This window comes from Squalius cephalus (genome assembly GCF_949319135.1).
Source record: "Squalius cephalus genome assembly, chromosome: 16".
NCBI lineage: Eukaryota > Metazoa > Chordata > Actinopteri > Cypriniformes > Leuciscidae > Squalius > Squalius cephalus.
The window spans coordinates 19,559,479-19,584,262 of NC_137137.1; the positions used below are offsets into that span (position 1 = coordinate 19,559,479).

The 24,784-nt window shown below is 35.0% G+C and overlaps 1 protein-coding gene across 2 annotated transcripts in view; it reads left to right on the plus strand.

The window, feature by feature from the left end:
• The window catches only part of rimbp2b (RIMS binding protein 2b), a 151,323-nt gene that overhangs the window by 54,014 nt on the left and 72,525 nt on the right, over positions 1–24,784 (plus strand). Inside the window, exons 4-6 of one of the 2 annotated variants that reach the window (XM_079896708.1) lie at positions 603–668; positions 10,599–10,682; positions 20,513–20,602. In XM_079896708.1, the coding sequence (XP_079752834.1) occupies positions 603–668; positions 10,599–10,682; positions 20,513–20,602 (240 nt within the window). The remainder of the gene's footprint in view (positions 1–602; positions 669–10,598; positions 10,683–20,512; positions 20,603–24,784) is intronic. The other variant, XM_079896709.1, reaches the window with a different exon arrangement.

The following is a 24,784-nucleotide window of genomic DNA, read 5'->3' on the forward strand; positions in this document are numbered from 1 at the left end:
ATTCTTTTTTGTCTTCCTTTCTTCCCCTAACCTATTTCTTTTTCTCTGTCCTTTACGTCGTCTTTCTTTCATTCGCTCTTTTCGGAGAGAAACCTTTCGAATGCTCGATTTCAAAGTCGGATCAAGTAAAGGTCTGGAGTGAGATGTCAGATCTGTGATGGGTCATCTGATGTGTTTACTTTGTTTGTTGTTTTCTTGTTTATGAATTCTCTGGAGCAGACAACGAATGCTCTGACATTCCTGTCTTATCTCAGATAAGGACCAGTGAGCATGTCAACAGTAACCAAGCCGAGAGCCCATGTCTTTGTTTATGTGTGTGCGTGTTTTTAACAGATGCAGAGAAGGTTTGCTTCTCCAAAAAATAGTGTCTGAGAGTGTTTATGCCAATTGGTTACTTATTACAAAGATCTCTATAAAATGTAAGTGTTTTTTTCTCTATCATTCATTTAAAACTAGTTTTAAGAAGGGGTAGTTTTTATTTAAAAAAAAAAAAATTCAATGTCAGTTTTTTTCCCTTCATACAATTTAAGTGGGGTCCAATTTTGTTTTCATCAAAAAACAGTTGAAACGTTCTTCATAATGTCTTCTTTTGGGTTCCACAGAAGAAAGAAAGTCAGACATGTTTGGAACAACATGAGGGTGAGAACCGTACCACTCAGAAGTTTGGGGTCAGTACGATTTTTTTAACGTTTTTGCACGAAATATCTTATTCTCACCAAGGCTGATCTTTACTCCAGTCTTCACTGTCACATGGTCCTTTTAGAAATCACTCTAATATTCTGATTGGTGCTCAAGAAACATTTTTTTCTTATTATCAAAAGGGTTGCATTTGAATTTTAGCGATTCAGATTCCGATTCTGCTTATCGATTCCCACTTTCGAAGTCTCTTTCGAAAGTTTCATTCAAGCGCAAGAGTTCTCTTTCGCGTCCTCTTGCGCTTGAATGGTTTAAAATCACATTAAAATGTGCACACAGGAATCGATTAGCATAATCGGAATGTGCGTCTTATCGAATCCACGGTTCTTGGAAATTAGGTACCAGTTCTAAAATGGAACCGGTTTTCGATTCCCAACCCTAGTTATCTATGTTGAAAGCAACGTGCTGCTTAATATTTTTGTGGAAACCATGAGACAATTTTTCAGGATTCTTTGATTAATAGAATGTTCAAAAGAACAGCATTTATTTGAAGTAGATTTTGATATAACAATGTAAAAGTCAAATTATACAAATTTTAAATTGATCAAAATTAGAAGTTTATAAAAATGTCATTGATCAATTTAATGCATCCTTGCTGAATAAAAGTATTCATTAAAAACGCTAGCGATCAAATTTTTCATTTTTCTCTTTAAGAATGCATTTTTGTCTGGGATATGGGTCTGTTGACTTAATTTTGTTCATTTTCATATACATTTGCAATAAACGGCTCTTCAAGGCCTGTCACCATACCGTATTTTCACGCAAATTGGGATGCAGCCTTTGTTTTTTGGGGGATTTATTTATTATTACCATCCACAGATTGATGATGAAGATTCCTATAAGTAGAAATGACCAAATATTAGCAGTGGAGAAGGAGGACGCATGTTTGTATGTGTGTGAAGTGAAGGAGAGGATGTTTTGAACTGTACAACGCCTGCAGTCCAATCTGTGTGCAGAGCAGAAAATAAAGCAATTTGTTATCCACCGAGTCTCTGCAGGGGTGCCTCCTCAGCACTTTTCTTACTCACTGTGTGTGTGTGAGAGAGAGAGAGAGAGAGAGAGAGAGAGAGAGAGAGAGAGAGAGAGAGAGAGAGAGAGAGAGAGAGAGAGAGAGAGAGAGAGAGAGAGAGAGAGAGAGAGAGAGAGAGAGAGAGAGAGAGAGAGAGAGAGAGAGTTTCAGTTGTGTTTGTAGTTTCAGTTGTGATGTGCTGTGTGTATGTTCCACTACATTACCTTAATTGGCCAGGTCTGTCTTTGTGTGCAACTCAAAGCAAAGCTCAAGCACCTTTGACTCACTAACATGCTCAAAACTCAGCCTGCATTCTCTTCCTCTGTATAATCCCAGAGGTAAAGCCGGTTATGTTTGATAGAGATACACAATTGAGTGTCAAATTGTCCTGTAGACATCACTCATTTTTGCTGTTAAATGTGCTGTTTGGGTAGCAGTTCTTTGTGAAAGTACCTGCTAATTATGCAAAGAAGAATGTAAATTAGCTCTCACATTATAGGGAAATTGTTCAAATACAGTACCTGTCAAAAGTTTGGAAACATCATTTTTTTTTAAATGTTTTTGAAAGAAGTTTCTTATGTTCACCAAGGCTGCATTTATTTAATCAAAATACAGTAAAAATGGTAATATTGTGTAATATTATTATCATTTAAAATTAAAAATGTAATTTATTCTTATGATGCAAAGCTGAATTTTCAGCATCATTTCTCCGGTCTTCAGTGTCACGTGACCATTCAGAAATCATTCTAATATGCTGATTTGCTGCTCAAGAAACATTTATTATTATTATTATTATTATCCAACAGTTTTGTTTTTTGAAGGCCAATTTATCTTAATTGTTTTGTACAGAACTAAAAACAGACATGTTCAACAGAGATCATGTGTGTGTGAATATGTTAGCCTGTTCAGATGAGATCAAGAGCTTTTTAGCTCCCTGGGAGAAGCACCTGTCTTCATTTAGGATCAGAGAGAAACCAAAGGCTGATAGCACATTGCCTTATAGCCAAGTCAGTCAGTAGCGGGGAGGAAGGAAGGTAGGAAGGAAGGAAGGAAGGTACGTCCTACGATTGGCTTCTAAAGTTACAAAGTAACAAATTCAAGTGAGCTTTATAGAATATTTAATAACTCCTGTGCATATGTTGTTCGTAGAAATAGAAAATAACTGTTCAGCTTCTCTATCAAATTACATTGTTTCAACCAACTGGCAAACTTAAACATAAGATATCTTTAGCAGAAATTGATTGTTCTGTCAAAAAATGACCACATAGACGGATCTTAGTAAAAAAGATATTATGTGTACATTGGATTCTGATGTGCGCCGATGGTAACACTTTATTTCGATGGTCCACTTTAGACATTCTACTAACTTTAAGTCACTATGCAAGTTGCAACTACATTTCAAAAACCAGTCATTACAGTATTAGTAGACTGTCTGCTTAAAGGGATAGTTCACTTTGAAATTAAATTTTGGTATGTTTTAGCTTACCTGAAGGGCATCCAAGATGTAGGTGTCTTTTTTTTCGCAGTATAGTTTCAATTTTGATATTTTTAGGTTAAACCGTTCTTGTCTGTCAGTCCTATAATGCAGGTCTGTGGTCACTGTCTCAAAGAGCATGCACAGAGTCCAAATTAAAACAATTCCCCATCGTCCAAATTAAACAATTCCGCATCGTAAGTACACATTGATGGCCTAAGACACGAAACGAGCGGTTTGTGTGAGAAAACGAACAGTATTTATATCGTTTTTTAACTCTTGTACACAGCCACGTCCAAGTGATCTGAGGGCGCGCGCGCATCCTGGTGTGTGACGTGTGCTCAGACTGGTGCATAGATATATACTTGCATTAAATATATATATAAATACTGTACGTTTTCTCACACAAACCGCTCGTTTCGTGTCTTAGGCCATCAATGTGTACTTACGATGGGGAATTGTTTAATTTGGACGATGGGGAATTGTTTTAATTTGGACTCTGTGCATGCTCTTTGAGACAGTGACCACAGACCTGCATTAAATGACTGACAGACAAGAACGGTTTGACCTAAAAATATCAACATTGAAACTACTGCGGAAAAAAAGACACCTACATCTTGGATGCCCTTGAGGTAAGCTAAAACATACCAAAATTTAATTTCAAAGTGAATTATCCCTTTAATATCTGCTAACATTTTATTTTGATGGTACTTGGTATGGTACTTTGATGGCACATTCTCACAAAGGTAACATTCTCAGACATTTTTTTGGCAACATAATGGCTCCAATGCAGAAAGATAGGCCTGTCACGATTCCTCGATTAAATCTGAGTACTTTATTTAAAAAGAAATCCTTGATTGCAATTTACTCATGTCGATTAGGCTTACCGGTAAAATACCGTAGGTGGCGCATTAGACCGCTTTGTAAGGCTGCACAATATATTTAAACCAGTTAAAAATCATAATGGATAGCATAGTGAAATCACAAAGTTTGCGATTCAATTAAACAAGTATGTGCTCTGCGGGTTTCTTAGGGAAGCGCAACGCTTTAATTATTTACAGTACTTGCGTGCAGGTTAGGTGTCTCTCAGAGCGGCTCTGTTCACAGTCAATGCTGCTCTACACAAAATCAGTGTGTAGTGCATGTCATATGTAATGTACATAAGTTGATTGCTATATTATGTATATTACATTATGTATTTTAACAGTGTTGTTCAATAAAACCATATGATTTCTTGCTTTTGATAGTTTATTTGAACCAATTATTATTGCCTCATTGTTATTAAATATGTATTTTGAGTCATTATAAAGGCCATTGTTCACTTAGGTCTATTTTTAATTACCACAGAAAAAAATACCCGATTACTAGATTAATCGTCAAAATAATCGACCATTTACTCGATTACCAAAATAATCATTATAGTGACAGCCCTAAAGATAACCTTAATTGCAGATGATTCATGCTGTCTTTGCTGTGTGAAAATGGCAGTGTTCATGCGTAAAGCTAATAATAATCCCACTGTTTTGATATATGAGGTAGCCTAATTTTAAAAGTATGATTTCTAGAATTTGAAAAGTCATGTAAATTAATTCAGCTTTTAACTACATGCTTTAATAACGAATAAACATTTTCTAGTTATGCCAAGCTCTAACACATTTTATCGTGTGAAAATTGAGAGTAAAAAATATTTTAATCCTTAATCCTTATCCAGTAAATCACAAACGACAGGAAAAGTCGTGGGGCGTTTGAATATTGTTGTGGACAAACAATGGGGGGCCTTAGAGTTAAAAAACACTGCAATACACTAGACTAGACAAACCCTAACTGTACCCTAAAAAGTAAAGGCTTTGCGTTTCAGAAAAAAGTATTTGCCTTATTTATAAATTGATTTTCTAATTGAGGACGTCTCCAGTTGTCCCCAAAGGGAGGTTTTGTCTGATTGAGCTCACTTTTGGGGGCAATTTTGTACACAGAACACACTCTCTTTGTTGGCTCTTTTGTGTGATCTTATTAATGGTCTTTGCGAATGCATCTATAAGACATGAAATCGCATTACTCTTATGGGGAGTGTGTTGTGAGCATACATTCTCTTATTTTCATCGCTATGGTACATGTTTGCCCCACTGTAATGAGTCAGACTGTGTCTAGCATTGACTGAAGCAGCCTCGAGCATTGAGATCTCACACACACTGATGTTATGTAATTAATTCGGCCTTTTCCAATGATCTGTGATCAGTAGCATCTGAGAGGAGGATTAGAGTGTGTCTGGACAGCAGCCGGCAGACATGCTGAACAGACTCATGGTTATGAGGGCATGTGTGATCTCACTTGTGTGTGCACGAAAAACTAGATTTGTGTTGTTTATATTACACTGAATATGGAAATGAGTGGGGTTGAGTATATTAAACAGTTTTGATTTGAATCAAACTGGTACATTTTCTTCTTATGTCTTTTTTGCTCTCTCCATATCCTTATAAATACCGAATACACAGGGATGTGTGTGTAAAGACTGTTGGGGGAATTTAACCACTGACCTTGCTATTACCGTGTGTGAGGTGGTAATAGTGTCAGTGACCTGTCCTTTAGCTGTGAGTCAGTTCGCTTCACTCTGAATGGACAGATCAAGCAATGCCACTGCAGGTGTGTTGTCTCTGGGGTGCCGTATGCTGGCTCTCATGTTAGTATACAACAATATCAAGATGTTTAATGGCTAATATCTAATAACGAGACTGAGAATTACATTTTATTGATTACTGAGGGGGAAACAATCCATGTAACACCATATTAGCACTTTCCATAGTGACACTTACTGTACTATGTTATTTTGACAGAAATGTAGATTCATACTTTATAATAATTTAGGTGAGTGAGGCAGTCTTCTTAAAGTTTATCGTTTAACTATGGAGCTCCAGCTAGCATACTGCTCCCAATAAGTGACAAAATAACATGTTGTGATTTGTATAGTCACAGCGTGTACAAATAACAAGGTCACATGAGACACAGCCATCTTCTAACCATATACATACTGGGAAATATATTCTCAGAAGGCGAAGCACTGCTACTTGGGTGGAGTGATTTGCTCGCAGCACCTGAGAAGCCCCGTGGTGAGGAGCAGAGAGTTCGCTCCGAGTTGGAGTAAATCACTCCGCCAAAGTAGCAGTGCTTCGCCTTCTGAGAATATAGTTCCCAGTATGAGATGAGACAATAGAAGTAATTGTGAAATTATACTTAAGTGGATTAAAAAAAACCTCTATAATGTTCAGCTAAATGCATTTATTATCAATTTAAACTATAATACAGTTTTATTTAATTGCAATTAAGTGTCTGAAAACATTGCATTCAGTTCACACTCACAGTATCCCTAATATAATACATAAATTAACTCTTTTTAAAAGTCTGTTAAAGGGTACAAGGCTAAGTTTCAGGATTTCATGCTGTATATTTGCAAACCTATGTTAATATTCGTATTCTGTCATGTAGACCCGCTCTAATTGTCTAGTTCTGAATCATTTAATAAAAATAATACTCCAGTCTCTAAATAAATCCACGTCTACATCACATGCAGCAGTTTAGTGTAAATATAAGTTTAGTTTAGATAGGTAGATTGGTGGATTGATTGGTTTAGATTGGTAGTGAGTGTCCATTCAGTGTTTTACCAATGGTTACTGTGGTCCTGCTTCTACAGTACAAAAATAAGTTAATGTGTTATGCAAAAACCATATGCATTTTCATAACGGGTCAAAAATTGAGCCGTACCTGAGTACCAATTAACTCTAGTTTCCAGATGGTTGCACAGCTTTGAACAGTGTTACACAGCATGAGAAGATGATACGGGTAAAGCATCATAGTGAAGGCATTATATAAAAGGCTGATTAGGCCTTATAGATCGCTGTACTGAATGGTTTTCTTCCTCCGTCCATTTAATCTCAGCGTGTGCGGTATCGATGTACCGTGTCTGTAGCCTGGCTGAATGCAGGCTGGAGGGTTTTAAATGAACATCAGTGCTGTGCTTTAAGACAAATGGCTGCTGATGAAATGTTAAATATTCAGACTTACACTTACCGCCATGTCGGAAACAACCCACTGCTCTACAACAGCCATTAAACACCGGCACGCCCCAGATCTATGCTGCCAATCTATATTACATAAGTCTGTGCTCCGCTAAACAAGAGCATGCAGTGGAAAGCTGCAAAATGATACAGGCATTACTCTTTGGCATATTACAGACCCACAGTGCCAAGTCATGTTATGTAACTTCACAAATACACACTGAACATGCTGAGACTACAACATACTAAGATATACAGTACAAGTACACAGATAGAGATGCAGAAGATCAAATAACTCGTCATTTTATTTCACCACCCTGCTCTGGACAGTGGGGACCCTTAATGTAATGGACCCTTTTCACACTTCTAGTGTTCTCGGAAGCGGAAGACGTCATAGTTACGTAAACTTCTATACTGGTGAACGGGAGACAACAGCAAAGATCATTTATAATAAGAACTCCTCTCCAATAGCAAAGGAAAAAATCTGCGATACATTAGAGACACCCTCGCAGCAGCGTTAATTCCTTTTTTATAATTTACTGCCAAGGTGATCAAACACTAAGTATAGTGTTACAAATGTATATTACATTTTTTTACAATGAAAACATGAAAAGCTACATTTGCGATGATAACTGTGGAAACGCGTCATCACAGTCCGTGAAAAGGTTCCATGTCACTGATTATAAACAAGTCATTTATATAGATCAGTGGTCCATGTGCTACACGGGCTTCTTGCATATTTGAGTGTAGGAATAGGCGGTGTGTGTAAAGCTGGGCAAGGCTTACTGACTGCTGCTGATTCTGATTGCTTTAGAGGGAAGAGCTGCCCATAACTGCTGGTCTGGGATCAGTTTTCTCCGTAATAATAGCATAATTATGGATTAAACGGATTTAATGTTTGCGCTTTTCAGAGCATTAAGGTTACTATTTACTATTTTCTGTTTTGCAGAATTAAGCAATGTAGCCAATCACAAACGTATATGTAGATTTCTTGAACACAATGGCCAATCAGACGTTTTCAAATTAGAATTGACTCTCTAGAATTGACTGGACCACTCAGGTCCAGTTCTGCACGTTCGCAAATCCTCTCGTTATAAGTTAACTTATAACAAACAAAGTGTAGACGTTATATAGGCTATTAAGAGATTCACTGTGCAGTCAGCTTCATTGATTATAGTGGAACTTTGTGAGATGAGTGACTGCTTTTTAGTGATTATAAAGGGAGCGATCTTTGTGTGCTTTCTAGGCGATATATAATCGATTTAGAATGAGTGTAGGAATCTTTATTTTAGAGTAAATATACATATATATTTTGTATTTTTACATATATCATTTAAGGTAATAATATATTTGTACATACCATTTAAAAGTTTGGAGTCTGTAAGTATTTTTAGAGAGTAAATAACACCTTTATCCAGCAAGACTTGATCTTAAATTGATCTAAAGTGACAGAAAAGATAAAAATTGTATCATATTTTCCACAAAATATTAAGCAGCACAGCTGTTTTCATCATTGATAATAAGAAATATTTCTTAAGTATCATATTAGAATGATTTCTGAAGGATCATGTGATCATATGATACTGCTAATTCAGCTTTGCCATCACAGTAATACATTACATTTTAAAATATGTTAAAATAGAAAACAGCCACTTTAAATTATAATATTTCACAATATTACTGTTTTTTACTTTATTTTTAATCCAATAAATGCATCTTGGTGAGCATAGACTTACAAAGTCATAAACAATCTTATTGACCTCAAACTTTTGATCGGTTGTGTGTGTGTATAAAGATTTTAAAAAGTGTTTCCAAATGTCCCCTCAAAAACAACCATAGAACTCCAAAAACTGGAGGTTATGGAAGCCATCTTGAAATTGCTTTTTTAGGGTTGCAGAGACGTGTAATCTGTATGTAAGGAGATGACCTGGATCTCTGGCCAACAGAAAATAATGATGTACATGTCCCATGAATCATTTTTACTCTGTTTCTAAAGGATTATGTTTGGAGTGCTGGTTGTCTTCAGACCACAATATCTGTTTGCAGTTTCTGATGAATGAGGATTCACAAAAAATATCATTCAAATGGGTATTTTTAGATCTGATGACTTCTCTGTATTGATATAATGGTCTAGGAATGAGAACACATTCTGTTTTAGTTTTTTTACAACATTAATGTCAATCAAATAATGAGGCTTTTTAACAATTAACAGGTTACACATCCTGACTATTGTGCCAAATACTTCTATAAACTCAACACATCACTATAAACTTTACAGATTAATGCATTTAAATTGCAACCTTTTCATAGTAAGTTAATTAGCAAAATATACAAATATGTTTATTATTATATAAATATGTTTTTGTGCATTATAAATTGTATGCAATATATTTAAAAAATCCAAGTTATATCCATTATTTTGTCAAACAAAAAAGGTCAGGTGGGGTAATGTCACCCCTGTTTTTAACATCTACGTGTTCTGTGTGTGTGTTCTGAACTGGTAAAGGGTTGAATAGCTAGTATCTCTGAAACACTGGTTTTGCCATCCATTAATCCATGCATCCATCCATCTATCCATCCATTCATCTTCATGGATATTCGTTTATTATTGAAATTGGGTCTTCTATCTCCCCATCCCAGGTGTCACTCAGCAGGATGGATGTTGCCATTCACTAATACCTGCATGCACACTCACACTCACTCACTCACTCACACACAGCTTATGTCAGCCTCTCTTGAGACTGATACACCCATTATGAGCATCATGAGATGACCATTTGTAGACCACACACATACAGGCCCACTATACACCTGCCTCCCTAACGTCGTTTAGCCTGTTTAGAATAAATATATGAATAACCAGACCATTTTATTTTATTTGAGATAATGTACTTCCTTTTGGTTGGCTGTTTGGCTTCTTTTCAATGTTTTTTTTTTTTAACATTGCTTGTTAAATGGGTTTGGGAGCTTTTATAGACAGATATGAGCATGTTTTTTACATTGAGTGTGTGCATTTTTCATGACTATGTTCATTAGAACTGTATGTGCGTTTGTTTTTCTTTTAGTGGATTTGTATTTATAGTGACTTTTAGACTTGTGCATCTCGCTGATGGCATTGCAACATTGTGCTATAGCAAATGGTTGCTATTTATAGATAAATGATGCATACGGGTGCCCACTGGCTCCGAGAATGTGGTACTATTACCCACACGGATACTTGCACACGTACACATGCATACATACACAGATTGTGTGTTATAAGCATCCAGCCCCCCTGAAGAGAGGTGTTTGCATTCGGCCACATCTACTCTTAACAGCAAATTGAATCCATCTATCCATCTAACAGTATTTATTTTCTTTCCTCCCTCAGGAGACTGAGATCAGCAGGAAAAGAAAGGAGTGTGAAGTCCTTGAGGAGGAGGTGAAGAAAAAGAGCCAGTCATGTCAAACTCTGGTGAGAGCCTTTACAAGTTCACGTCTTATGAGAGGGTCTCACATGCTGGGTGTCATATCAAGACTCTTCTGAGATATTTACTGTTAGTCTTCCACCATACGGCTCTTTTTGTAGTTGTGATTCATAAGGGGCCGTAATGGGGTTCAACTATTTTAGAGGCCTACAGGTACCCACAACAAATTAATCTATTATATATACTGTGTGGCCATGAGGAGCACAATTATGTATGCAATTCAGATAAAATAGAGACATCACAGTAACGATAGTAATATACTGTAGTGGATTATCACACCGACAGCAACTGCTCATCATTTTCACTGAGAATTGGACATTTTCTGTTGGTGACATGTTGAAATTAGAAGTATCATGCTTCTGGGTTGCAGGTTTGTTGTTAGGTCCAATATACAGCTGCAGAAAAAAGTGTGTGAATAATTTATGAAATTTATGAACACTTTATGCAGAATTTCTTAATGGGATGGCTGGGCTCTGAAAGGTGATTTGAATTATGAGAGCTATATTACACGCTATGGTCTTTTATTCCAAAAAATGGATTTGTTTTGTCATCATCACGCTTTTTTATTTTTTTATTTACTTACAAAATATTTGAATGGTAAATAATCAATATAATATAACATATAAATATAATAAATAACATAATAACCAGACCAAACAGATTTATGGGTGTATTTTTGAATTATATTTATTTATTTCGAGATGCTTGGTCAACATGATGGTTATCTTGATAGTTTGTGATTTTATTTTATTTTTAACTTAGATGCTAGAATGGCTCCTTTAACACTGACCAGAGCACGTGTAATGTTCTGATGCATTGCTCAATTTCAAAAACGTTTTGTAGGCAGCGTAAGATTGAACAAGGGATCAAACCGCTAACCTTGTGGGAAGTGACCCACTTCTGCCAACCCACCCATGAGAACTGTGTGCTTTAGTATCATATTTAGATTGGATTTTGATTGGCATGATACATTTTGTTCCAGGAGGACAGTTTTTTGGACAACACAGGTGCTGATGAAGGTATTTGCCTGCTTGAAGCACGTGGATTTTGGAAATGCTGTTAGTTTCACACACACGCACGCACATCACTCTCAAGGGCGTTTTCTCTCTTTTCCCGCTCTCTCTCAGTCTTTCTCACTGTTCCCACATACCAGACATGGAGAGCTGACTCCAAGGTCCACTGTCAGGAGAAACAAAGCGAGCAGAAGGACAAAAAAAGCAAGCACGAGAGGGGAAAAGAGAGAGAGAGAGGAAGATGAGTGAGAGTGAGAGAGATAAAGAGTGCGTGTGTATGTACAGAGACTAATCGTCCCTGACTGCCAGGGAAGCTCTTTTAAAGAGCCTCTCTCTTCTTCTGTATTCCTCTCACCTCAGCGTTCGGGAAAGACTTTTCATCCATTACACATGAGAGAGGCTTTGCCGGGGCTTTTTAGAGCTGAGGAAGACCTTTTAAATGGGTCATGCGGCATGCCCTAGGTTTCACATTTGATTCCGGGTTTTTGGTCTATTATGGAATTAATTGAATATGAGCACTTGTATCATGCGCTGCGAACTCAAGGGACGAGTGCATCACTGTTTAAATATTAATATTATTATATGCATGTTGGATAGATTGTCACATTAAAATATTGATCCTAACTGTTTCCAATAATTATATTTCTATTTTATTATATTATATTTATTTAGCATTATTTAGCATGTATCATACGCTTTGAGTGGGAAAAGTCTGATAATTTGCACTTTGGTTAACTATAAATATATATATATATATATATATATATATATATATATATATATATATATATATATATACAATCAAAATTGATGAATCTTTACTGGATAAAAGTATTAATTTCTTCTACAAAAAATCACTTACCCCAAAATTTTGAATGGTGCCATATATATTTTTAAAGTACTAAATGCTTTCTCTCATGGTTTGAGGTAGTTTGTAATGATTATAATTTACTCTATTTAAAAACAAAATAAGCCCATATGTCCTCATTTAAAAAGCTAGGCTCTCTGTATGCCACAAGATGCTCCATTTTCACAGTAACGACTGTAAAAACACTTCGCTTAATCTCCTGACTGGTCTATACACACACAAACATTGGCAAAGCCTGATAGAAGTCTTTTTCCTTCTTTATTTACATTGTTTTCTGTGGATTGGCAAAACATTCATCTAAACCTCTACTTTACTTTTTTTTCCCAAGCATAGCAACAACTCCAGCATGACACTAAGGTGTAATGCAGTCAGCTTTTTTTCCTTGACACCACTAGGTTGTAAAAATACATTGTAAAAAAAAAAAAAAGAAATGTACATTTAAAAAATAAACAAATGTACATAACCGATAAAAAACCAAAAAAAAAAACAGTTATTTAAAAAAATAAAAATAAAAGGTGAGCTGAATTCTGGGAATGTTAATGTACGGTGTTTCACTGAAAATTATACGGGTAACATTACAATAAGTTTCATTTGTTTACATTATTTAACTGCATTAATTAACATGAACTAACAATGAACAATACTTTTACTGCATTTATTGATATTAGTAAATGTTAATTTCAACATTTAGAAACACATTTTTAAAATCAAAAGTTTTTACCATTAATTTATGCACTGTGAACTAACATAAATAAACAATTATGTTTTTACTAAATACCATTAAAATATAATGAAATTAGAAATATAATGCTATTACTAATGTACTGTTAACAATATACTGCTGTTACTAATGTTAACAAATGGAACCTTATTTAAAGTGTTACTGTTATAATTCACTTCCAAATACTGTACATTTAATGGTATTTTACTGTAAAATTAGATGAAATATAGATTCATTAGATCTATTACATTTTTTCAGTGTATGTAGCAATAAAGCAGTTAACCAATTAACAGGTTTTCACTGTACCATTTTTACTTGAATAACATTTAATAAAACTGATATCAAGAAACTTTTTAAGTTGGTGTCAAAGTCCTTCAGTCGCAGCTTGTGAAACGCATCTGTAAGCAGGCTATAAGTTCTTCACAATGCATAACACTAAAAGGATAATATTACAGGACGTTTAACTAAAGTTTTACAAGCGAAAGTCTCTAAAATGCTATCCGAGTGCATATTTTTATCTCCTGTGACCTCTTTGCGTAAATGCAATCATTCCTATAATGTTTCCAGTGTAGCCTACAACTTCACTAGCACACTGTGTTAAAAGATAGAGCGGTGAGCTGCAAGGGCCAAACTCAATTACCTAAAAGCAGTGTGTGCCAGCCTTTAGACAATCTACGAGGTGCCCTGGGTTGTTTGAGTAGTGTGTGTGTGTGTTGTGTGAGTATACATATACTTTCATGTTTTTGTGTGTCCTTTAGTGGCAGAGCGGGCCGTTTGCCCCCCTCGGCTACAGCGGTTGCTTTTGTTAATGGGGAAAAAAAGGAATTAATGGGAAAAATACAAAAAGAGAGATGCTGTCCTTACATGATGTGAAAAGCAATTTGAGTAAAAAACACTTCAGAACCCAATTTCACGCTTTTGCCATTTCCCTCAACCGCCATTTTGCTCTCCTGTCTCCTAACTGCTGTTGTTTTGTATGGGAACAGCAGCCTGTAATGTAAAGCTGTGGCTGGTGGTGTTGCATTGTTTCTTGAAAAGTGGGATGTTGGGACAGTCTCTCTTTGGGTGCCATCTGCCTCTCTTCTTAATCACTCATCACATTTACATCTGATAGTTCCAGCCAGTCCACATGCACGCATATGCAGCCTCATGCACGTGTGATTTCATGCACATCCAGGAATAATTTCCATGCTGTTGTTTTTGGATGCTTCTGTAACACATTTCAACTAGGGCTGGGTGATATTTCCAAAACTGACATTTTAATGTGCTTTTTATTGGGCCATTAAGTTTCTCAAAGACCTTGTCATACTTTTTGCAATCCTTGTCTTGTGAGTCAGAACTATGAGAGCTTTAAGTCAGATGTTTCAAGTCTCTTATTTACACTTCAGTAGCAAAATCAACATAAGGTTTTTAAATGTTTTTGTAAAGTCTCTTATCCTCATTAGTGCTGGATTTATTTGAACAAAGATACAGTAAAACTCTGATATATCTTTTCAAGGTTTCTATTCTGATGAATAGAAAGTTCAAAAGAACAGCATTCATTTGAAATAGTAATCTTTTGTGACATTATAATGTCTTTAGTGTAACTTTTGAATCTTACTAACCTCAAACTGTAGAGTAAATACTGTATATATGTGTATATATATATATATATATATTTATATATACAGCATTTATTTAAAATAAAAATCTTTTGTAACAAACAATATACACTACCGTTCAAAAGTTTGGGGTAATTAATTTTGTACTACTTCTTTTTTTTTTTTTTTTTTTTTTTAAGAAATTAAAATATTTATTTAGCAAATTGATAAATTTTGATTTATATTGTTAGAAAAGATTTATATTTTGAATAAATGCTGTTCTTTTTAACTTTTATTCATCAATAGAATCTTTTAAAAAAAAGTATCACAGGTTCCATAAAAATATTAAGTAGCACAACTGTTTCCAACATTGATAATAAATGAGTATTAAATCAGCATATTAGAATGATTTCTGAAGTAAACTTTTGACCAAATCGATAATCACATCGAACATAAAAGTTTTTGTTTATATAATGTGTGTGTGTGTATATATATATATATATATATATATATATATATATATATATATATATATATATATATATATTTGATTCAACTGCACTTATTATTTATATATCTATATCTATATATATCTATATATATATATATATATATATATATATATATATATATATACATATATATAAAAATAATAAGTGCAGTTGAATCGAATAATCGTGATTAATTACATCTAACATAAAAGTTTTTGCTTATATAATATACGTGCGTATACATATACATATACATATATTTATATATAGATTTATTTATTTATTTATATTGAATGTGACCAAAAATAAAGAGAGAGATAGCTCTGCCCTACTTTCAGCATTGTGTGTGAGTGGAGAGCACATACTTTCTTGGAGCCAAAAATGCCAGTAGTTAATTTGGAGTAGGACCATCACCTAAAGCGTTAGATCAGAGATTATTCATGTGAGAATCAAGCACCGAAATGCTTTTGGCAAATATTCAATAAAGCATATGCATATTGTACTGTATGTGTTTAGTATTTGCCTCCTAATCGTGTCAACAATATCATCATTAATTCATGTCACAATTCAGTTTTTGTGTAAACATATGAACAGGGCAGTGCCTCTGGTGTCACTTGTAGTATGTAGATGTGCGTTACTGAAGTGGCTGACGTGACTTTGCCAATGGGACTTGCTCTGGCTTGTTCAATTCTAAGGTCATGCTTCTGTTGAGTGGTCATCAGAGCAGATGTGACTGTGACTCAAACTATAGATTTAGCCAAAACCACTCAAAAACATTTAGCAGCCGCATAGCAACGCTCCGGCAACCACTTTAATGATATGTGATAACTTTTGCATGGGAAAGCACCACTCTGAAAATTCCTTTTACCCTTTATAACCTTAGTCTTTACTGACTAACTAATATAATCTCAGTATTACCATATATCAGGCTCATTGTAGCATGAATCCTGGTGTCAACGGGAATATAGTAGCTATCTCTTGAACAGAGCGGTTGCAAAGAGAGAGGAGTGTCATCAAATTGTGTCGTCTCAAAGGTCAATGCCGCTTATTTCCTGGAAGGGCTCGACATACATTACCCTCGCTCCGATGGGACATCTTCCACAAAACAGGATGTCGGGCTACAATACCATCCAAAAATAAAATGAAAGCTTTGGTGTGTGTGTAACACCATGGTTTGATTAGTGTGTGTTTATATATATATATATATATATATATATATATATATATATATATATATATATATATATATTATTTGAAATGTCTCATAAAATACTCTCTAAAACCTATATCCTAAGCATAACAGGTTGTTAGTCATAACTTGATCTTCTATTTTATTTGTAGATATAACCAACTGTATATATTCCTTTTTTTTTTTTTTTTTTTACCAATACAAATCAGTACAGACAGGCAAAAATGTAATTATTACATTATGAAATAGTTCAAAATATAAATATGCATATTGTGTACAGTTCATACTGTAGACTGTTGTTTGGTAGTTTTTATTTTTAATATAGTAAAAACATGTTCTGATACAGAGAACGAAAGATTCCAGAAACGTGTGTGTGTGTGTGTGCGTGTTTGTAATTAGTGTGTGCCTCACTTCTAATACATTATTAGCAGGCTCTTCCAGCAGAATGAATAGGATGTTTTCGTAATGACCTCCCTCGTGGCATCCCTCCCATTTTTCCGTTTGTTTTTTATTTTTTTTTATTTGCAGCTCATGCAAATTATGCTGCTGCAGAATCAGCACTGAGTCTCCTGGGCTGCTTCATGCAATTTGTTAGTGTTACACATTCGATGTGAATCAAGTTTATATGTGTCTAATCAGTAATCATTAGCTCTCTTGCTCTCTCTCCTGTACACGGGGTGACTCCATTTTTTCTCAAGGCTTAGTCTATCATCCGTTCAGAGTTTTTCTGGATCGATGTTCAGAGCGTGGGCTGCCAATGCAATCATGTGCAGCTCAGGAGAGATTGGAAGTGACTGCAGCGAATTGACGCTAGTTGAAATGACAATGGCCTTTTTGATGGGAGTGAATGGAGAGAAATGGATGTGATCTTTGTTCTGTCTGTGTATGTATGTATGTGTGTTTGTATGAATGAAAGTGTCACTAACATAATTTTTTTAACTTTTTTTTCTTTTAATTACATTGTTACTTTCAGAGTTTTATTGGAGTAGAAGATTAACAGTCTGTTAATAGAAAGAAAAACCCGTAGAAAAATTGGTAACAGTTTACAATAAGGTTCCATTTATTAACATTAGTTTACATGAACTAACAATGAACAATAAATCCATTGAAACTCCACTTTTAAGTTTGACCGTATTTTCGTTTTCGGCCAAATTGCCTTTTGAATGGGAGTTCTTGGGGCACTACTATGATAGCATCAAAAATCGCTATTTTTAAAACACTAAGAAGGCTCGACACAACATGAAACTTTGCTCGAAGTATCACCAGAGGCTCTACACATGAACTCGAGCATTGAGAACATTGTTTGTGTACACAGAGTTTACTAAAAAGAAAGATTATGAACAACTCACTGTAGCCGTGTCCGCCGGCATTTTGACAGTCAAAAATAGTTGATCTCCGAATGCAACGTAACAGGGAGGAGAGTAAAGATGGAAAGCTCCTAAAGCTTAGTTCCATATAAGTTGTTGTTTTGTCGTTAGTGAAAATCAATATTGACCTTCTATTTGAAAAAGGATCCTCATATAAGAAACAATACTAAAATCAGTCAGTTCATTCGCATTCGGAGATCGACTATTTTTGACTGTCAAAATGCTGGCGGACACAGCTACAGTGAGTTGTTCAAAATCTTTCTTTTTAGTAAACTCTGTGTACACAAACACTTTCGAGCAAAGTTTCATGTTGTGTCGAGCCTTCTTAATATTTTACAATTTTTGATTTTGATGCTATCATAGAAGTGCCCCAAGCACTCCCATTCAAAAGGCAATTTGACCGAAAACGAAAATACAGTCAAACTTAAAAGTGGAGTTTGCATTCTAATTATGCTTTTAAATGAAAGTTTGCCTCGGGTAGATTAACAAAAAGACCCTAGGTTGCATTTTGGCGAGAGTTAACCTTTAATAGAGTTGTGTTGTGCATTCCTGTGAAAGTAAATAAAAGGAAGCAGGTGCAACTGAATAGGTATGTGTTCTCTTTTTATGTGCAATGATAAACACCAGTTTGATTCAACATGATTGGTGCGCACTCATGACACAAATTAATATATATTGTAAAACATTGGTCAAATATCGATGCTTGAATCTAAAGTCTAAGTAAAGACTAAACGTTAACTTCTGTCATGCTCATTTTGTGATTCAGCTAGTTTTCAGTAAACTGGTGAAATGGTGAGGTTGTGTGACGTCGTTCTATGGAGGTGTGTTAAGGGCGGGTTTTACGGTAGCGCTGCTGGGCTTCTGGCTTGAAACTTGATTTTGGACTCAGTGCTTGAGGTCCGAGGCCATTGGCCCGGCACGTTGTTAGCCCTAACTTACACTGGCTTTCAGTCCGCTGAAAAACCATACAAACTCAATATATTTTTGCAGCATTTATTAACCTTTGATAATGTTAGTAAATAAAATGTTGATGTCAGTTCACAGTGCATTAACAAACACAACAGGAAGACAATATTTTCACGCTCCTTAAATGCCCCAGCATATCAGAGGCCACACACACACATGGAGATGTGCATGTGAATACATGGATTGAGTAACCGACACTAGCGTTGCACCACAGATGTTGTTGGAGTGTAATTAAGTTTTCCTCTTGCAGTGAGGGGAGAATCTGAAACTGTGTGGGATGAGGGTTTGGTCAGGGGGCGTATGCAAATTCTCTGCAGCATTAAAGATTAACCAATGATTTTAGAAGTTAACCTAATTACATAGAGCTATTTAAAGGTGTACAGATGATTCGGTCATAAAACCAGCATGCTGTCTTATGTGCTGAGTGCTTCTCTCCTCTCTTGTCTTTTCCCTGAGTAATGCCTCATCAACATTACCTATTTGTACTTCTCACTTTCTCTCTCTGTCTGTCTCTCTCAATTTTAATTTAATTTCAGTTTAGTGTGCTTCGTTGGTACGACAAGAACAGTACATTTGTATTGTATGAACAGTGAAAAATATGTGAAATATAGTAAAAATAATGGTAGTGTAACAAATAAAACAAATTACTGTTCAAAACTTGGTCAGTAAGAGTTTTTTTTTTTTATGTTTTTGAAAAAAGTCTCTTATGCTCACCAAGACTGGATTTATTTTATTAAAAAATACAGTAATAAAAGTAGTAGTATTGTAATTTAAAATAACTGTTTTCTGTTTTAACATATTTTAAAATTTAAATTATTTCTGTAGTTTGCAACAGAATTTTCATTACTATAGTCCTCAGTTTCACAATTTGATGTCAAAACAGTTCTACATTTTTTTCAGGATCCTTTGACGAATACAGTTTAAAATAGCATTTATTTGAAATATAATTTTTTAACAATATAAAAGTCTTTACTTTCACTTTTGATCAATTTAATAAATCCTTGCTGAATAAAAATATTCATGTCTTTAAAAAAATTACTGACTTCAAACTTTTGACTGTTAATAATTACATTTATTAAATGATAACATTTATAAAAAAGAAATAAATTACAAAGATAAAATGATTTAAAATTATATTAAAGTCCATGAACCGTTTATAGGTTCATGTAATTCCACAGAATCTTGATAATATTGCATCAAAATGTAATAATTTCCTCTGAAACAACTTTTCTTTTTTTCTGATGTCCATTAGGCCATGCAGGTTTAGTGATGGACTCTCTATTCTAGGTGTGTTGTGTAGAGACTGCATGATTCCTGTTGACTACTGATCTCTATAGTCCAAACCCTCAGTGTCAGTCTTTCTAAGACAGATGGGCCGCAGCGTCTCTCTCTTACTGTCTCCTCTCACTCTCTCCCTGTCTTGCTCTCCTCAAGATGAATAATGCATTGACCAACACCAGCTGTGTTGGAAACACTCTGTTCTTACCAGGAATACACCCTGCCGTCTAAACGTGTGTTTATCAGTGTGTGCCTGTGAAGATTTCTGCTAGACACAATCACACTTGAACATTTGTACCACAAAACTGAGATTCTAGCCTTGTGTGTTGTTTGTGTGTTGACAGGAGAGTGAGCTTCAGCATGTTCTGCAGGAGAAAGCACGTCTGAATCTCCGGTTGTTCAACGATACCCAGAAGGCAACAAAGTATGAGCAGGTAAGCAGTCGGTCTCGTTGTAGCTTACGGCTGCATGACAAACCCTCGCCATCTACTTTGCTCACACACACACAATGGCATTGTAATCCATTCGCGCCATCATCTGTTCCCTGGTGGAGAGCAGTAATGGTGTTTTTGCCACTTGAATGGAAGTGGAGGATTGTTCCTCATAAAGCTGGAGGCCTTGGGTTGCCCGGCATACATTTCAGCATCCTCTAACTCAATCCGGCGAGTCCCCCTGCCCCTCAGGAGCACAGCAGTGACCACCCACTCACTCATGAGATTGATGAGTTCATCTCTGAACGGGTGTATCAGTGTACAGTGTATGAGTATGGAAGATTTGTGTGTAGATATAAATGTCATGCAGAGTTTGGTTTATGCTAAAGGAGAAACACTGGAAGAATAAGGTTTGACTTTAACATAAAGAAATCACAGTTACAAATACTTGAGGAAAAAATGTGGATTTTTTTTTCATAAGGAAAAATATTTGTACACTACCATTCAAAAGTGTAGGGTCAGTAAGATCAGTATGTAGACAGGAAGCGAAGCGGGAGAGAGAGAGGGCGACGGGATCGGGAAAGGTCCACGAGTGCTGCCCCCTATCGGCGCTAATTACAATTAAAACATTTTTGTTGAAAGGTTACAGTTTGAATCATCATTGAAAATAATAAGAAATGTCTTTTGAGCTCCAAATCAGCATATCAGAATGATTTCTGAAGGACATTAACATTGAAGACTGGAGTAATGATGCTGAAAATTCAGCTTTGCATCACAGGAATAAATAAAATTTTAAACTATAGTAAAATAGAAAACAGATACTAATATTTCAGTTGATGAATAATTCTAATAATATTTCACAATATTTTATTTTTACTGTATTTTTGGTCAAACAAAAAGTGCTGTAAATACATTTTTCTATAAAACAATGCGCAGTGCACTTTGTTGACCAGCAATAATTATTTGTGGCCAATAAATGTTTGAATTCACTCACCATTGGCCAAAAGCTCACTGTGGACCCTGAGTACCTGTCAATGGTCAGAATGTTGTGCAGTTAGTACTTTCAAACTGGCAAAGAGTCTGTGCCGAAGTGCAAAAAGATTTAACGTCTCAAATAATGATGAAAATCCCATTTATACTTTAAACTGACTGAGATGAGAACTGCTCCTTCATGAATCAAGTTAATCATTTGATAAATGTCTCTTTCCATGTGTTAAAAATAGATCTGTAGTGGCATGGGCAGTTATACTAAAGCATTTTATTAAATAATGTGAGGTTTAGATTTTAAAGTCAGTGTTAATTAAGTGTCATTGATATAGTGTTATAGTTTTTGTTACTATTTTAAGTTAGATTTTATATTTATATTTTCATTTTTCACTTTAAGTTAGTTAGTTTTAGTAATTTTGTTGTGTTTTTGCCATTTTTATTAGTTTTATTTTTTATCCATGTCTATATAATTTTTATTATTTATTTATTAGTTTTAGGCTAGTTTAATTATTTAAGTTTTAGTTAAGTTATTTTAGCACTTGTACAAAAATGAGAAATGTTGCCTTAGCATCTGGCTGAAATAAAATACGTTTTTTACATTTTATTTCAGATATTATTTACTTTGTTTTATACAGTGGCGCATTTTTTTTTTTTTTTACCACTCAGTTATGTCATAATAATGAGATGTTATGTTGTTTAAAATATATATATTCTCCTTTAACCATTCAATTGAAAGGATTTGCTGTGGAGTGAGAGGAAATAGCCTAAAATTGTGCTTTATTATTAAAAAGTGCATATTTACAAATGGGGATACCATTTACGAAAATGCATTACTCCCACCCACATTAACTTTAGCCAAATTATATCCATTAAATTATAGGCTAATTATGAGGGTTCCTTGGAAGATTTTCTACCTTATAAGGGGTCCATGGCCCCTGTCACGTGGGTTTTGTTTCTTGTTCCTTGTTCTTGTCTGTCATGTGATCCCCTGTTCTAGTCATGTGATCCTGCCATGTGTTCCCTTGTCTGTTGTGTCATGTTGTCATTGGGTCATTGTTTAATTGTTCACAGGTGTCCCTTGTCTTGTCATTAGTCTTTTGTGTATTTAGCCCTCATGTTTGCCCTGTGTCTTTGTCTAGTATTGAATGTTTCCTGTAATGTCATGTAAGTTTATGTTCTTGTTTTGAGTTCCATGCCTTTGTTTGATCACGTTTTGGAATAAATTGCATTTGGGTTCTCACTACTACTTGCCTTCAGTGGACTTAATTTGTTACAGCCCCAAAAAGTTTGAGAACCCCTGGTTTAAATGAAGTCTGATGAACTGTAAATCAATAAATCACAACAATCCCGTGCTTTGGTTTCTGCCATTGATACAGGTTTCAGCAGAAGGTATTTTTTGTCATTATTACGAGAAAATATATCATCATAACATCTCAACATAACATCTAGTGGTGTAACGAGACATTTTTATTTCGAGATATCGCTATAAAGAAATGCAACAATATGTATCGGTGATGTAAACGATATGATTCACAATATAGAGTTAGTTTTATACAAGACTGAGTTTACTTTATTTATATGGTATAATTCACCCAAAAATGTAAATTCTGTCATCATGTCGTTTCCTCATCAAACCTATAAGATGTTTTTTATGAAGCCTGAGAGATTTCTGTTCCTCCATTTCCATCTCCCCCCCAAGTCCATTCCTCTAAAACTTAAAATATCCCCCCAAAAAATGGCATCGTAATAATCATAATTGAGTGGTCTAATCCAAATCACATAGCATCTCATTATTATGAGAAAATATATAGTTAAAATGACATAACAACTCATTATTACGACATTATTGAGTGGAAAAAATAATGTATGTGGTAGCAATGTTCCACTGTAGTTTCAAGTGATGAAAATGTTTTTTTTTATGGCTAAACTTTTAGTAAATTACAATAAGCCTGTAGACCCTCAGTCCAATTAAGAACAGCGGTCCGCCAATGGAGCTTTTCTGAGTCAAAGGGCTCATTTCCTCTCCCTTTTAGCTCTTGGTGTCAACGTATTTTTGGATATTTTCTAATCTATCAGTTGTATGTGTCTACTGTATAGAGGTTGTGTCTGTGTGTTGATCCTTAAAGGGTAAAAATGTAATTTCCTGGATGGTGAAGTTGAATGTCCCTTGTGATGTTGATCTTGCGATGATGGTCTTGAAGTATGAGTTTGTGCATGTTGTCACGGAAAAGCAATTTCCTGAAGGCCCGTTTTATTACAGTGTCAAGAGTCAAGACTCATTGTTGAACAAGACATTTTAAGTCAGCTTTTGGCGTGTATGTTTGTGCATAACTTAGCATATATTGGAGACTTTTCTTCAAGGGTCTGAATAGTGGATGTGAAGAAGTACTGCTCTCTGGAACTGGCAGATAGTACATTCTTGAGCAGCAGTATGTTTACAAGTGCTAGTTTGTCACAGCACTGATGGACCATAACTGCCATCACACAGACTTATATTACCAATATACACAGCACTACATATCACTTAAGTTCTTGTTACCAAACACTGCAGTTTCTGAACTCTTCCGAAACCACACAGGTACCAAAAAAAGAAAAGAAAGAAGCTGAATACCAGTGTCATTTAAATGTTTCGTTAGTATAGGTCTCGATTAACAGCTGATCTATAAATGGGTCAATGACGTGACGGGTCATTTTTTTGTCCAAGGCCTTAATAATAATAAAAAAACAAATATGTAACATTCAAAGTATGTAAGGTAGTACAACTTGATCTCTTTTACTGAATCCAAAAGGTTTTAATTATATTTTACTACATATAAAGGCATTTTAAAGATTTTGAAGTGTCAAAAGGTCATTCAGTTTAACCGTCCGAAGGCCAATACAGCAATTTCATTTGTGATTAAAATATCTTAAAATTTAATAAATTTATATATTTTTTATTCTGGCATGATTTTATAACATTATATATCAACATAGTGCAAAATGGTATTAAAATTATGTGTAGAAGTCGTTGCTTTGTTATGAGAAAGAATGTCCTGAAAAATGATTTTCATTGATGTCATTCAGAGTAACCAATATAAAGGGCTCCATTTTGGTTCAAATCATGTGGTCAATATTATGTGACAGGATGTGACATCATTCAGACACCTGCAAAGGACCGCATGGTTGTGAAGCAAAGTATGTAACTCTCTCTTAACTATT